The 16,446-nt window shown below is 49.1% G+C and overlaps 1 protein-coding gene across 1 annotated transcript in view; it reads left to right on the forward strand.

Moving 5' to 3' along the window:
• The window catches only part of CASQ2 (calsequestrin 2 (cardiac muscle)), a 34,908-nt gene extending 18,726 nt beyond the window's left edge, over positions 1–16,182 (forward strand). The window contains exons 5-11 of the mRNA XM_009329372.1: positions 1,055–1,128; positions 1,598–1,728; positions 6,451–6,496; positions 8,967–9,021; positions 9,707–9,807; positions 10,169–10,243; positions 14,053–16,182. Of these exons, the coding sequence (XP_009327647.1) occupies positions 1,055–1,128; positions 1,598–1,728; positions 6,451–6,496; positions 8,967–9,021; positions 9,707–9,807; positions 10,169–10,243; positions 14,053–14,247 (677 nt within the window). The 3' untranslated portion in view covers positions 14,248–16,182. The remainder of the gene's footprint in view (positions 1–1,054; positions 1,129–1,597; positions 1,729–6,450; positions 6,497–8,966; positions 9,022–9,706; positions 9,808–10,168; positions 10,244–14,052) is intronic.
• Positions 16,183–16,446: the final 264 nt, after the last annotated feature.

Genomic DNA, 16,446 nt, shown 5'->3' on the forward strand with positions numbered 1-16,446 from the left:
GAGGGGGACACACATTAAATACTAACCTGGCAAACGTACAGCAGTGGTAAGCAGGACGCCTTAGGGCAGCCTGGCAGAGGCACTGACCTGTTTCTCCTTGCTGAACCCCAAGACTGAGAAGAGGCTGGTGCCATGCCCTGAGGGATGTGCAATTCAGGGACCATTCCAGGCAAAACCATCAGCCTTCACAAGTCATGAGAAACCCTCACCCGAGACTCTCCCCGGCAAGCCCCAGCAGTCTCCTCTGCCAGCCCCGAGTGCTCCCCCTGCTCTCCAGGCAGTGCTGGCAGAGTGCACCCCACACTTGCAAGGCTTGCCTTTAGCAAAAAGACAGGTATTCTTACCTGAACGAGCAACATATCACCAGGTCTGCTGCACCACAACAGCCCATCCACCTCTCCCTTCAGCTTTCTCACCCGCTCAAAATGGGCTGCAGGGCAGCTTGGGCAGGTCTGTGCCCCTAACGCTGTTCAGTACTAAGTATTTTGAAGAAAGGTGGGAAATACCTGTTGTAAAGAGCTCCCACCAGGCTGAGAGCATCCTTCCTGACCCCAGCTGAGGACCTGATACCAGTAACAGTAAAAACATACCTCGTTCCTGCCCCCTCCTCCTGCAACAGGAGGAGCGTGCCTAATCATGCTTGGTGACTGTTTAGGGAATGGTAGCAATCATGAATGCTGGAGCAACTCCATGTATTTCCCAGGCTGGACTACTGCTTGTGCAAGAGGGCAGCTGCAAACACCCTTATCAACAGGCTGGAGTTGTAAGCCCTGGACCTGCTTCACAGGGCTGCTGATTTCAGCCCCAGTTAAGCATGGCATGCCAGGATCTGTAGTTCTCCTGAGCACTGTGGGGCTGCACAACATGTGTCCTGTTCACTCCACATGAAATGGTCCTTGTTTGTAAACGCTGGAAGGGTGGAAGAAACACAGTGCCGTCATCTGATGTATTTTGCAGTAATTTATGTTTGTTCTTCCCTAGTGCCGTCTGTGCTGATGAGAGTGTGGCCAGCTGCCTGTGAAATCTTTTCTTCATTCCCCTTTTCTCTTTCTAGATTACAAAGCATTTGAAGAAGCCGCCGAACACTTCCAGCCGTACATCAAGTTCTTTGCCACCTTCGATAAAGGGGTAAGCATCCACAGATGTCACCGTGGGAGCTGACAGCCTCTACCACCTGTCTTCCAGAAGCTTAGGATGCTCCCAGATTTAATATCTGGCTCCAGCTTCTCATTTTCAGCATTCCTGTAATTTGTGGTATTGTTGTCCGCATTTGGATTTGGCCCTGTTGCAAGATAAAAGGCCATTGTTGCAGCATGGAGGCACGTCCTGGGTCTGGGTTCAGAAGCCAGCCCCATTAGGTTTGCAGGACCTTGACTCTGTCCTTGCTCTGCCCCAGTCCTTGAGACCAGTAGTGTAGAGAGCATCAGTGGTCTTTTAACCAAGGAAAGATCCATTCACATTTTGTTGGCCACCCCTAAGAGTGCATGCTCTGAAAGAGCGTAAACACCTTGACCTCAGCTCTGCCACCGGGAGAGACTCTGGGTAGGCAAAGAGGCACATCAGGCTCACTCACCTCTGACCATCTGCATTGCAATAGGTTGCCAAGAAGCTAGGTCTGAAGATGAATGAGGTGGACTTCTATGAACCGTTTATGGATGAGCCTGTTCACATCCCCGATAAGCCTTACACAGAAGAGGAGCTGGTTGAATTTGTGAAGGAGCACAAAAGGTACGTAGCATGCAGGACACTCCTGGCCCTGGGAAGCGGGCGAAGGTGTCTGTCATCGCAGGCTTGCCCCTCTAGGGCATCCCTCTCAGTAAAAATTAGGTTGACGACCACCTTTTGGTGATTTGCTGACCCAGGTTTGAGATTTTAGCTGGTCTTTTCCTACTCCCTGAGGTGCAAGTATCTGTGCTGCAATCAGAGCCCAGCACCATGGGCCTGTGACAACACAGCTTCCCTCCTCCTCCTCCCTGGTTAGTTCTCCCTCAAAGAGCAGGGAGGCTTGCAGGCAGCGGAGAGTGGAAACCTTGCCCTACTTGCCCATGCTTTTAAATTAGGTCTGTACAGAAGATGATCTTCTCCAAGGCCTCTCAAGCCAAAACCAAATTCTGTCCAGTCCCCTCCTTCCCCAAAACAGCTTCACTAATGGGTATATCCCTCTCCTGATATCAGCTATGTCTGTAGGCAGGTTCTGAGCTCAGACCAAGCTCGGAGGAACTGTGATGGACTAAGAGTCTCCTGCTGACCACAGGCACAGAGGGGAAGCCACTGCTGTTATGGCTGTCTTGGTCCTCATCTGCAAAGGTGCTGAGCACCTACAATGTTTGATCAAGTCAGCGGGAGCTGTGGATGCTCCGTGCTTTTTGTGATCAGGTTTATTGCACAGTTGTTTAGGGACTCCGCCACCAACAGTCTGGAAGCGACTGGAAAGGTTGATCGCATGTAAAAGCACAGGGTTAAATATAAGGGCACAACTACCTACGAGGTGCTCTATTTTTCCACTCTTAAAAATACAGCACAGGATAGTCACGCAGGCTATCTGCTGCAACTGCATTTCCCAGCAAGACATTCAAGGGACCAGAAAAGAGTTCAAGAAAAGCAGGGCCATTGATACTGCTAGGGGAGCCCAAATCGGGCTGAGCTGGAGGTTTGTGTTCACACACAGAGGGTTCAGAGACAGGAGATCATCTCCAGAGTCCGTGAGTCAGCAGACTTGGAAACAGGTATTTGCTGTTTCTGAAATATGAAGGGGTCCTCTATCTCCTATGTACTCGCAGGTCACTTTGCTGACGTCCTGGACTTCCTGACCTCAGTCCTTCCCATCTTTCTTCCCAAGCTCTCTCTGTCAGGCAGCAGCATCAGGAGGCTGATTAAACACAGTCAGCTAAGTGCTAGCCTAATAAGGCAAGCTCTCCATCGGCACAAAATTGCAGTGGAAATCCCCCAGGTCTTACATATTTCAAGATGCTATGTTGTGCTTGGTAGGAGCAAGGGGTCGGGCCATATATTTTGCAAGTGCTAAGGCTCAGAAGGGAATTAAAAGGAATCTCATTAAATCGGATGCCTGAAATCCCAAACCTGCCAAGGTGCTGTCATGCCTGGGGTGACAGTGATATGTTCCCAGCAGTTAATACTGAGGCCCTCGAAGCAGAAGTGCTTCTTCCTGCCTTGCCACCAGTAAAGGACCTAAAGCCAAAGGCTGGAAGTGGAATTAGTCAGACACAGAGATGATCAGGCCTGTAGAGAAAAACAAAGCGACCTCAGCAGCTGCCACGTGCTGGTTCCCTGTAGACAACTCAGCAGGATCTTCTGCTCTGCAGGAAGGTGTAGAGGACCACTTGCCTCCTCCCCCTCGAGCAGCAGACTTTCTCACTTCACCCCAGCTGGCAGGCACGGGCTACCCCTCCGCTGAGGTGCAAAGCCCCTCTCCCACCTCTCCATCCTGCAGAAGGAGTCCTGTCACATCACTGGGAAAAGCTCCCAGTGCTCAGCAGTACCCAGGCTCTTTGGCATGCTTTAAACAGCCCTTCCAAAAAGGGGTCCCCGCTGCACTGCCCAGGCGGGCTTCATCACGTCTTCCTCCAGGCCTGCGTGGAAATCGGGATTGGCTGAGCTCTCACTGCAGCCTCAAGACAGGAGCTGAAGCGGGTGCCCAGGAGGAGCCCGTACGTAGCCTCCTGGCTGATGCTTCCCTGGGCAGCTGCAGGCAGTGGTGGGAAAGTTCTCTACCTCTCCTCAGCAGGTCAGGAAGCCGGTGTTCAGCACAGTGGGCTGACTCATCCAAGGTCAATAGGTGTCTGGCTGGGGATGGTGGCTGGGTGCCATGACTCCAAGGTCTCAGCCCAGATTTTGCTCTCAGTTGCACAAATACAAATTACGTGGTAGTTTCTCTGCCTGCAGCAAGAGGCCTCTGAGTTTATGCCTGTTTCACATGCAAAATGCTGGGGGTGGACACCCCCCCACCCCCCTTCTCTGTAATTGTGGTGTAGTGATGTGGGGGCTGAATTCTGCTCCCTCTTATTCACCTAAACCCCACCTACCTTGCTCCTCCATCATTGGGGAGTAACCAGAGTAAATCCTGAGTAACTCCGCAACAATCGGTACACATGGGTGTATCAAATCCTTCCCACTGAGTTTCCTTTCTCCAAGAGCTGTCCCCAGAGAACGGCTAGGGAAAGTATCTTGAAAGCCAGGTACAAGTACATAATATGCATTCACCTGATATAACCTCCAGTTTCTGACAATCAGCAATGAGGAGACTTGCTGGGTCAAAAATTGTATTCCTGATCCTGTGCTTAGTGGCTATTTCTTCAATTTCTATAGTCATTTTTTACCTCATTTCTATTTTGATGCTGGAAGTATCCAATTGTAATGAGTTCAGTGGCTGAATTATGCATTGCATCAAAAGAGCATTCCTATTTGTTCAGTTTATACCTGCTACCTAATAATTTCACTGTGTGCCTACTAGCTTTTGTGTTATGAGGAACAATAACTAACCATTCCCCGTTTCTTTTTTTTTTTTTTACCACTCCTGATTTTTTAGACCCCCTGCCAATATCATCTTTGTTCACCTCTTTTACAAGATAGAGTTCTCATCTAGTTAATCTCCCCCAAACAGAGGTTATTCCATACCTTTGTTCACCGCTGCCATGTTTCCATATCCCTTTTTCAGTTGTCCCATATAATTTCTGTGATGGGATGACCAGAACTACAAATACATTCACTGTGGAGGTGCATAGTGTAGTTGTCCATTGCTACAATGGTATGATGTGTTTTTCCAACTGTTTGTAACCTTATTTTTGCCTTTTGCCTTTGGAGCTGATGCTTTCTCAATTTGTGACACCTGGGCCCCTTTCCTGAGAGGCAATAATTAATTATAACTAATTTAGAACCATTGTTGCACGTGTATAATCAGGGTTGTTTTTCTGCAAGTGCATTACTTCCTACGTCTATCATGCAGACACTCAAGTCTCAGGAGATCCCTCTGTATCTCCTCATAGTCAGGCCTGCGTTGGTCATCTGAAGAATTGGATATGATAAGGAAGTGCTGCCATATTCCTATTTCCCATCTTTTTCAGATTATGTGAGAATATGTTATGCATATGATCATGCTAAAGCGTATGCTATGAATCTTAATTGGTTAACTCCCTCTGTCGTGAAAACTGACTATTCATCTCCACCCTTCATCTTCCAATGTCACTAATCCACAGGAGGAGCTCTCCTCTGATCTAACTGCAGCTTAGTTTCTCTGAGACCTTGTCCAATGGTCCTCTGAAGGCAGTTCACTGCATTGACCTTTGCCCACCCGTTGACTTGCTCTGGGGACTCCAGCAGATCCACGGCCATGATTTTCCTCTTAAAGGCTGTGCGTCTCTTGTCCTATCACGTTATATTCCTTCAAATGTCTGTTAACTCTACTTTTTCTGGTAGCATAGTGCCTGTAAGGAAGTCATTCTTCCAGATCTGTGGCTCCTCAGGTCCTTTAGGAACCTCTAAAAAATGCTCCTTGTTTCCACTGCTCTGGTAGTGAGGCAAACCGAAGCGACAGGTTACGCATCTCACTGATGCCACCTGGTCCTGGCAACATGCTGCTACTCCCTTTGCCAATTTGTTCTAGGACCTCATCGACTGACACTTCTCTTTGCAACAGCTGCTGGGGCTGGTCTGCCATGGAGACCCGCTCTGCTGGGGGAACCTCCCTGAACACCTGACGCCAGAGTGAGCAGAGATGCAAAGGATTACTTGTGCTTGTCTGCTATGGCCTTGTGCTCCTCGGGTGCCCCTTTAACACCCCAGTCACCTCTCAGCCTGCCAGGCTCTCTGACAGGCTTCCTGCTATGGATGTGTCTGAAAACATTTACTATCCTCTTTTTTTTTTTTTGTCCTTTATGAACTACTTCTCAAAAAAATTTGCTTTGGCCAGTCTTATGGTTTAAATTTTCTTGCCCGCGGTTATTATGATCTAAAATTTTCTTGCCAGAGGTTATTCTGTCTTCTTTGCTTCAGCAGAGTTTGGAAGGATTTTTATGGTGGAATTATGCTGGGGTAAAACCAGAAGAAAAGGGAAACAAAGCCCTGTAGGAATGTCCCAGGGACTGCAATACACAAGTGAATGGGTCACCTCGTGCTCTCAGCACGGACAGAACAATCTGCCATGTGTAGGACCAATTCACCAGCATACCCCAGCACAGAGAGGCATCTCATGTTCCCAAGCACAAACAGCATCTGCAGTGACTCCAGTGGGGGCAAGGGCAGGGTTTTATCACCATAAATAAAAGCATAAGTTGACCTACTGTGCCCCCATGCTTGCATTCAAAACGTGGTGGCCGGCGGTGCTGACTCCAGCCACTAACCAAACGTGCCACAGTGACCTTTTCCATGATGCCGCAGCGTCATGTGTGATGGTGCTGGACACGTCCTCAAAGAGCATTTCTGTCTTCCTTTCAGGGCCACCTTGAGGAAACTGCGTCCAGAGGACATGTTTGAGACGTGGGTAAGCACACGCGGGTGGGAAGCCTTGCGTCCCCTGCTAGTTTCCAACAAGAAACCACTGCTCAAAAGCTCTAGCCTCTGGCTGGGCAAAACATTATCTTCCCTTCCTTGCAAAGCCACTTTCCCTCCTCTGGGAAGACGGGAAAGCCTTGGCTATGATGCCCAGTGCCTGAGTTCAAACGGTGTGCTCAAATGCTTTGCTCAACAGTGGAGGACAGCTGAGCTGGGTCCTGTTTGCTCCACAGAGAGAACAGGGAAAGCTAACCAAGTGTGCCAGGTGGGTCTTGAGCCTCTGTAGCGGCCATGATACAGCTATGGAGAGCATCCTTCCCAAGGATGCTCTATCTTATCTAACGGGCATCAGTGCTGGTGGTGGGTTGACTTCAGTGGCCTGCTCGCTGGGCGAGCTACAGAGGTTGTACCGAATGGATGACTCATGGAAATTGTACCAGAGCAGTTGTACAATTCAAAATGCAAGCAAGGGCAGGCAGTTCAGTTAATTATATAGATTACGGAGCAAATCATGTATTGATTTCACTTCTCACGGTGTGAGCAAGGTGCAAGTCAGCAACTGTGAAGAACTAACCAGCAGTTTGGCACCAATCACAGGCAGAGGACTCTCCTGGCCTGCAAGTGTGGGGGAAAAGGGGAAGAAAAACCGTGTATAACAAATTATCCCTTCTCTGTGAATGAGTATGATGTTAATAGCCACTCAGGGACCTTCAAGTGCCAGCTGAATGCTGAAAAACAAAGCTGAACAGGTGCTTTACAGATGCTAAGGAAGATGCAGTCATTCCTCCAGAAAGCTCGGCATATTTATAACAGCATTCAGTTGTCTCCTTGCTTGGCTGTGTAACATGAAACGCTGCAGGACTCCGAAGCACCAAAAACCTTGGGAGTCTTTAATACAACAAGGCAAGAGGTAATAAAACTGCATCAGGAGTTATGAGTCACTTAGGCATGATAGCTTTTCATTTTATTTTGAAATACAGATTCTGTATAGAAGATAGCTTCCTAGAGCCACTGAAGTCCCTCAAAGGTTTTCATGGGGCTTCAGTGGGACCCAAATTTCACATGCAGTGGTTTTGCTTTTATGCTGAATGTATTCTAAAATAGCCTCAGGAAAAGTGTGAATTGTCAGCCTTGGGATGTTTGCTTTACCAGCAGCCTGGGAACGCAGAGCTTGCCTCTGCTACAAGCAAGGGCCTCGTACCTACAGGTGACAACGGGCTGGATTCTGATCTCGCTACAAGTTCAGAACATCCCCAATGCCTTCACTGGAGTTACTCCAGTTTTGTTTGCTGTCTTGGAGGTCAGAATATAGCTGTATTATATAGCTATATATATAATTATATATCGCATATATTTATTTTTTTTTTATTTTGCTGTCTGACAATGCTGTGGGCAAATATGGAGAAAAAGCAACCGTGCAGATTTTGCCAGCTGTAAGTGGTCTGAATCCCAAGTAAATCTGCCTAGAATGCCTGGTGAAAACATATTCCCTGAAGACACCAGCAAAGGCCCAGCATCTGCTATTGTTTTTAAAGATAATGTTTTCCACTTAATCTTTCAGGTTTTTTTTCCTTTCAGTTTTTGATGGTGGCTTTGTCACCTCTGGGCTCAGAAGGGAAAAGAAATTAGCATTTAGATGGGAATTTTTTCTCGCATTAAAACCAATTGAAATGGAAACCGGGACCAGCAGCGGGTGAGGAAGGCGAAGCCTATCCGTGAGATAATTCAGAGATGACATTCATAGCAGGCGGATGATGAACTGGCCGGCAGATCCATTGGCCTTTGCCAATATGATTACCCATTACTCACGTGTCTGATGGAGAAAAGCAGTCCACCAGGCTGTCATTTCTGTCCTCCACTCATTGGAGCCCCGAAATGAGCCTCCCACTCAATTCCCCTTGCTGCTCATGGAGACCCTCACCTAAAGCAGAGACCCTTCACCTCCTGAAAGGTGTCCAAGTGAGCCGCCTTGCCTCTCATGTTGTGAGGAAACCTCCTTTGCTGGCCCCAAAGGAGCATGTTTGGGGTCTGAGCATGGTGGCAGGTATTTGTTTCCCCGCAAACCATCCCCTGGCAGCTGCAAATTTATGAGGGTAGGTGGCCTCAGGCATGGAGGGTGAGCCCATATTCCCATGCTAGAGAGCCCGTGGCCTTCTCTGCAGGCAAGGTTTTGCCCCACACCATCAGAAGCTCCTTTGCTTTTGCCATCATGGTGCCCACCTCATTTTTAGCTGAAGGGTTTCAGCAACGCTACCCAAACTACCTGCTTCAGCGCCTAATACCTCCACGACTCGGCCTCATCTCAGCTCCCATTTCTGGTGTCTCAGTGGGGCTCCAGTCAAGCCTCCCTTTGCAATCATCCTGTTCATTTGAAGGCATCCCACCGCTTCTCATCCCAGCAACCGCCCGGACTCTGTCCTCCCTCCCTGACCCATCAGTAATAGTTTTGTTTTTTCCAGGAGGATGACATGGAGGGAATCCACATTGTGGCCTTTGCCGAAGAAGACGACCCAGGTAGGAGGCCAGTTTCCTCCTTGCGTGACTCTCCGTCACTCAAGACGGTGTAGTTTCATGTGCTTTGTTTGCATTGTGGAGCCCCATGCCCCAGTGGGGAGCCCCAGCCTGCCGGGATGGGGAGCCGGGATGCTTCCAGGTGTTTATGCTAGCGGGTATGCTAGCCAGGATTCAAATTCTGGATATAAATGGATGGATGGATGAAAAAAAAAAGTCATCCCCTCCACCCCAGCATCAGGATCTGCTCCCTAACTCTGTGTCCATCTTGCTGTGTGGCTCCGGGAAAGTGCTGAGGGCTGGGTGTGCGAAGTGCATGCGGGGTACCTGTGGGCATCAGCTCCTGAAAAGCCGTGGCATTGGTGCTTCTCAGCACCATCAGCGTGCTGAAAAGCTTCGGCTTCTCCAGGGCTCAGTTCCTCCCTCGCCACAAGAAAATAGTGACATTGTTCCGCTCCACAGAAGGATTACGAGGCTTAATTCATGTGTAACTAATTTCAATACCAGGGGAGGATGCTTGAAATTAAAAGCCTTATTATCAGCAGAAAGAGCCAGGAGACAGCATTTTAATGAGAACTATAAACAACTCCTGTGTGCATAGAGGGGTGAGGGAAGTTGAAAACCCTGCAAGCGAAAAGTGCCTGCGTGTTTGCAGGAAAGGGCTGCAGTGGTTCATGTATCATTTCAGATGGTTTTGAGTTCCTGGAAATCCTGAAGCAGGTTGCCAGGGACAACACCGATAACCCCGACCTGAGCATTGTCTGGATTGACCCCGATGACTTTCCTCTGGTGAGTGGCAGGGTCTCCTTGCCTTTCTTGGTTTAATTCATGGATGGGGGGGGGGGGGTGTGCACGCACGCAGGAATTGCCCCAGCGCATGCACAGGATATACAGGATGGGAAATGGGAACATGGCTGATCCCTGAGAGCTGCTCGTTCAGGTCTGCCTCCCACGAAGGTGGCATCTTGGGAACATCCCCAGAGCCTGCACTTTCCTTTGCCATGTGCAGCGGCCCAAGCGTGCGTTCAGCCTCTCTTCTCTCCCGTGCACTCACTGATGCACACTCCCCGCACCACAGCCCAGCCGGCTGAATTAATGCAACGGGGTATTGCAAATGCCCCTGTCTGAGCTTTGTTTCTCTCTCCTGCAGCTGATCACTTACTGGGAGAAGACCTTCAAGATTGACCTGTTCAGACCACAGATCGGGGTGGTGAACGTCACAGACGTGAGTAGCATGTGCCCAGAAAATCCAGCGATCCCAAGATTAGGGTGCTAGAAAGGACGGGATCTGAGGTCCACTGGAATCAGTGGGATTTCTGCTGTTAAGTGGAAGTAGACCAGGCTTTTTCTCTGGGAAAAAGTGTAAAGACCTCACCATTCCCACATGCAGCTGGGTTCATAAGACCTCCAACATAAGGCTTCAGGGCTTCAGTCTGAGCATCCTTCTGCTGCCGAGTCACACACAAACCACATCTGCTGAGGACAGGACCAGCCCCTATGGTCTGAGCTTCAGGGCTTTGCCTGGTTTTGTTTTCAGGGTCTCACATTTCCACCCCAACCCACAGCATGCACCATTGCGCCCTGCTCTGACTGAACCTGGGTGGGCTTGTGGGGGAAAAGCACGTGTGTAGGGGGGTGCTGTGCCTAGGGGAGGAGAAAAAGGAGGGTGTTTTTGCAGCAGAAGCAGAATGGCCCAGCTTGAGTGTAGGAGGGAAAGATGGTCCCCAACAGAAGACAAGGAGAAACTGCACAGCTTGAAAAAAAACAAATAAATACACAGCCTTAATAAGAGTACAGCATAAACTGGTAACAGAGGGATCCTGCTGGGGTGAAGAGGGTATACTGGGGTTCATCCAGGCCCTCCTCCTCCTCCTCAGCCACTGCCATGCATGTGGTGCTGGAGGGATTTGGGTGGGAAGAGGAGAGGTGTCCGCCCCATGCCCGGTGGCAGTGAAGGGTTTCCATGCTGTCCCACAGCCGGCAGCACTGCAGAGGGAGAGCTGCACAGGCAGGTGCTGCTTTGGCACGGCTGCGGTGGTGGTGGGGGGACCCCCAGCATCCACAGCTGTGCTGTTGGGCCAGCTTTCTAGCAGCTACTGTTTTCACCACAGTTGCCTTCAAGCCAGCAAGCCATGGGACCGATGTCAAGTTGCCCACCCACTGTGAGCTTTTAAGGCAGGTGGGAGAGGGACCCATCTGACCCCCACCAGCAGAGATCTGGGGACAGCTGCTGAGTGCAATGTAATGTGCATCATGGCCCTGACACGGCTATGGAGAGAAACCATTTTTCCTCTTTCTGACAATAACTGTCCAGACCATCAGAGAGCACGTAACGCGGCGCGCTCCAGCCTGGCTCGCTTATTACCTTAGTTTATTTTTGACGGTTAAGTGCTGGGTGTTTTAATCTCTTTAAAATGAACCTGTGTGGGTATGTAAGTGTCTCTGGAAGCAGAATCTCTCCACTGCAGAAGTGTTTGTAATTTGGTGCTTGACTTCGTGTTTGAAATTTCAGCTGTATGGGAACCTGATGTTTCATTAGAAGAGAGCAGAGAGGGACTTAGAGTTGCGACAACTGTCCGGGGCTGGGTGCTGGTCCTGGCTCCACCACTGACCTTGCTCTCAGCCCCCACATCCTCTCTCCTGTACCTCCCCAGAAAAAGAGGGACAGCGAGGGAGTACTAGACAATTGTGCCTCCTGTTACAACAAATGCTGCAGGACCATAAGATGGGAGACGTGGTAGGGAAGGCAAAGCGATGGTGTTACGAAGAAAGTGGAGACCCTGGATCTTGCCCATCCCATTGAGGGGAATGAGAGGGAAGCACACAGGCCTGGGACTTATGGAGTAGATGCGGCGCTGGCTGGATGTGAGCAATACTTTACCTGTAATAGAGCAGCATCTGCCAGACCATGGGACAGACACCTAAAGAGTGGGGACCCAGTGAGTTAAGGCTTGTTAGCAGAATTGTTAAAGGAGAGACAAAAGGAAAGAGGGCCAAAATAGCATCTGTCGCCTAAAATCATGAGAGAAATGGACAAGCCAGAAATAGAGCCCAAGTCTTCCACTCTTTTGCCCTTATTACTAGCCCACAGTATCTCTCTTCATTATACTTACTGCAGCTGGCCGTGTTTAAGTTATATCAAAGCTACATTAAACACCTATCAATGAAAATTCATGGAAGTAGGATTGTCAGTGGCAAGAGAATCATACAGAAAGCAGTATTAGGCAGGAACATATGCCTTATTATCCAACAGTCACTCAGAGACCTGTAAAAAATCATGCATTATCTAGCTTTGATAAAGTAAATGTTTCAGGTTGTTGATTATAGTATTTGCAGGTTTTATTTCATTCCTCTTAAGACTGTTTTCTGTTCCTCAAGAGAGAGATTTAAGAAAGTTCTAGGTTGGCGGGTGACATCTAAAACAAACACTGAGCTCATTTCGTTATTTCAGTGTTACATCACTGCACTCAGCCAAGTTACACAGGTACAAAGTGGGGCTTACACAACAGAGTAAAAATAAACACTGCTGTTGGCTTCGGTGGACATAACACCTGTGACCCCATCGCTTCTCTAAAAACCTGCCAATACAAACACCAGAGCTCCCAGTGGCCCCCACTGGCCCGCCACATCGTAGTGGCTCAGGACTAGGACCATGATGCGCTACAAAATATTGCTGCTTTATTTGCACAGCATCTTTTCTAGGTGCAATGGGCCCACTCCTGTTCCCCTTATTTAAAGATGTCACTTTTTGCCGCACGAACAGTCCTGAGGTCAGGAACAAGATCGTTTACATGAAGCAAAAGCTGCATGCCTCTCCATGGCTCTTTTTTATTACAGTTTTGGTGTTTTAAGAGGAAAATATTGTAAGGCAGAAACAGTTTCCCTGAGCAGAAATTGGTCTGGCTTTTTAGCGAGCCATACAACAAAGAGAATTAGGTACCACAGACAGGGAAAGAAGTGGGGCACATTTGCAAAAGCCGGTAGTTATCTTCTGACATATGAAAAGCACTTGCTTCTGCAACATCAAACGCTGACCGAGATAACCTCACAGCACCTCTGCGAATAGGAGGCTGATCCTATTTTACGGAGGGGAGACAGTGAAGGGAAAGGAGCTTACCCAGGCATTTACCCAAGGAACCTATAGCAAAGCAGGGATAAAACCTTTCATTTCCATGTCTCGGAGACCATGTAAGTTATGCTTCCTGTCCCTGGCTAATAGCTGCAATTTAGACAACATCTTCTTACTGCATTTTAGACAGCATCTTCTTACTGAATCGCCCCATTCCCTCCAGTTTGTGGAATTAATGCAGACAGCTGGAGAGAAAGAGCAGGGGGCACCTGGAGTCCAGGGCGTTGGTGTTTTTCACCATTCTTCAGCTGGAGTATGGCTGAGATGATCTGAGGAAAGGCTCTTCCAGGAGGAGCAACCGCTATCACATGTGGAGAATCCAGAGCAACATCCTGAGGCAAAGGTGATGGTAAAAGAGGCTGGGGAGAAGGGGTGCTGAGAGCAGGGTTTCCTAAAGGAAGAGGTGCCAGAAGGGCTCTGGAAGGAAAGAGGGAAACGCTGTGATGTCCTGTGAACTGGGGCGATGCGGGGGAGCTGGCATAGGTCTCTTTATGCTCTCTTTATGTAGACTTGGAGTCTATAGAACTGGCCAGATGGGGTGAGAACAATGCATCAGGTGGACGATGTTCTTGCTCACAGGTGTAGGCACTGCAGGAGAGGAACGGGCAGCGGGCACACATCTAACCCAGGGCAAACAGTACCACACGCTCATGTAAACCCATTGACCAGTCCCGCTGCCCCTAGTCAGAAGCAACAGCACTTCAGGTGGAAGTGGTAATCCCAACGTGTGGGCAGAGAGACACTGTGGCTGAGCCTACCCACAGGCTGTGGCAGAGAGGGAGCTAATGCCACCACCACCCCTGCATCCCACCTGTGGTCCAACCCTTACCCCCACAACAGCAGCGAACCTGATCTCTTCCCTGTGTCTCTGAGGGTGGCTAATCCACCATCACCTGTCCCCGCAGGCTGACAGTGTCTGGATGGACATCAGAGATGACGATGACCTGCCCACGGCCGAGGAGCTGGAGGACTGGATAGAGGACGTGCTTTCTGGGAAGATAAATACCGAAGATGATGATGATGACGACGACGATGATGATGACGACGACGATGATGATGATGACGACGATGATGATGATGATGACGACGACGATGACTAACTGTGACTCTGTGCAGTTTGACTTGTGGGGGCTGAGAGGCCTCCCCCCGCAGCAGGTCCCTCCATCGGAAGACCTGTGTTTGAGCGTCAGCAAGCACCGCTGCTCCTCTTTCCCCCCTGCCCTGCTCCCCCTGCCCCTGCCCTTGCAGGGACCCCCCGGCCTGATTCTCAGCGGTGCTGAGCCACTGGGACTGCCCTTGGGGCAGGCGGCACCTGCAGGCACCCAGCACCGCTGTAAATCATGCCTCCTTAGTAAGGACAATAGGAATCTGCAGGGAGTCTGCCCCCAGTGCCCCAGGGCAGGAGGAAAGCGCCTGCCTGCTCGCTGCCAGAGGGACACAGGGAGCCAATTTGTATTCTCCATGCTCATCGGCCCAGCACTTAACATCCAAAGACCAAATCTCACTTCAAGACATAGGGAAGGCCACTGTAAAGTTTAGTCCTTTTATTAAACACAATGCCCTTTGCAGCTACTCTGCCAAGACCACTCAATCCTGCAAGTTCTGCTGCAGGAGTCTGTAGCTACTCATTAACATGCTACGAGCAGCAAAAGGCTTTGGGAGGGGAGGAAGGTTTTAGGGATGCTGTTTAAGTTTTCAGTGGTTCTATATAACGACAGGATATTCTTGTCTGGCAGCACAATGCAAAACCAAACACCATGGTCCCTGTCTGAACCTCTTTCTTCTTGAAAGCTCAGGCCAAAGATAGGGTAAGTGCAGGTGGTCTGATATGGGACATCAAAGCTTGCGAGTTCCTGAACTGCTGGAAAGGCTGATCTAGGTCTGAGCCCAAACTCTGGAGGCTGAAGATCATGGCACTGAGCCAAACTGTTGGTCTTAACCCCAAAGAAACACCAAAGCAGACCCTGGGCCAGTTCCAAATGTCTGCAGCCAGGGCTGGGCTGGGCCTACCTTGCCTTTCAGGTGAACCCCAGCGGGATTGAAGGTGGTGCACATGAGAGAGACAGCATGCTCCTGCCAGTGGAAACATTCATAGGGGCCCACCCTAAAGCCCTCTTATTCCCCATGACCTTCCAGCTTTAGCTGACTTTTAATCCAAAACCTACATAGCATCTTTTCCCATGACCAAGATGTAGGGAGGGAACACATCCGTCCAACTATATTAGGTGCTGGATAATGAGAGTTGGGCAATGAGCAGTGAAAGGATTCAAGCTGTTTGGCTTTTAAGTACTCAATTGCACAGTTACTCCCTGCTTAGAGACTCGGATGTCCCATGGTAGCCCGCGAAAAGCCTCTTTTGACTGCAGACTGAGAAGTTGCTCAGGGCACCAGTTCACAGTCAAGGGGGTCACTCACAAAGCAAAGGGTCAGCAACTCAGTCCCGGCGAGTGCAGCACCATCCATGTGCAGGTCACTGCAACAGTGTTAGGTCTCCCTGCTTTCCCATGCCAGCAGATTTCAATTGTCTTAGCTTATTAGGTTTGACAATAGTGCAATGAATGGAGAGCTTGGAGATAGTTTTATCTTTATAAATACATTTATAAATATGTTCTCCAGTCGTTCAGACTTGTTAGCATAGGTAACACATCCTCTCTTGCTACAGAGGAAAATCATTGTTCTGACCTTTCTTGTACTGGCTTACGTCAGAGGTAAGTGATGTTAGGAGAAATAACAGTGTGAGGGACAGGAGAATCGGAGCTCATTAAATGAATGCAAATCAGCCTGATGAGAAACAAGGTTTACACACTACATATTTCCTTTATCAGACGAACTGCAAAGCAAGATTTTATAGATTTTTTTTTCCTGCCTGTTGACCAGTCTCTTTGACTCTCTCTACATTAGCTGAAATAGAAATTTGAAACTACTGGTATAAAAAAGCTGAAGTACTGATATATTCCTACATGTGCCATATCCCCTTGGTGGAAAGCGCCAGCATGAACAATATGCAGCTGGATATCTATATATCTCTATGCATATGAATGAATACTGTGTGCTTATATGGTATATGACTGTAGGCCACGTTAGCTCCTCACTGAACGTCAAACACTCAACCCGTGCTTTTCAGGCACAGCTTATTAGACGAATAGACAGGACAGCAAAGCCCCTAGGTCAACTATTGTCTTTTATATACTTGCCCTTTCTTGCTTCTTTATGATGGATAAGCACTGCCTGGAAGACTTGAACCAAGTGAGTTTGGGGAGACCATCCGCCTGGTCACACTGGGCTTATGAACAACTCAG

This window comes from Pygoscelis adeliae, unplaced genomic scaffold (assembly GCF_000699105.1).
Source record: "Pygoscelis adeliae isolate BGI_AS28 unplaced genomic scaffold, ASM69910v1 Scaffold120, whole genome shotgun sequence".
In the NCBI taxonomy this organism is placed as follows: Eukaryota; Metazoa; Chordata; class Aves; order Sphenisciformes; family Spheniscidae; genus Pygoscelis; species Pygoscelis adeliae.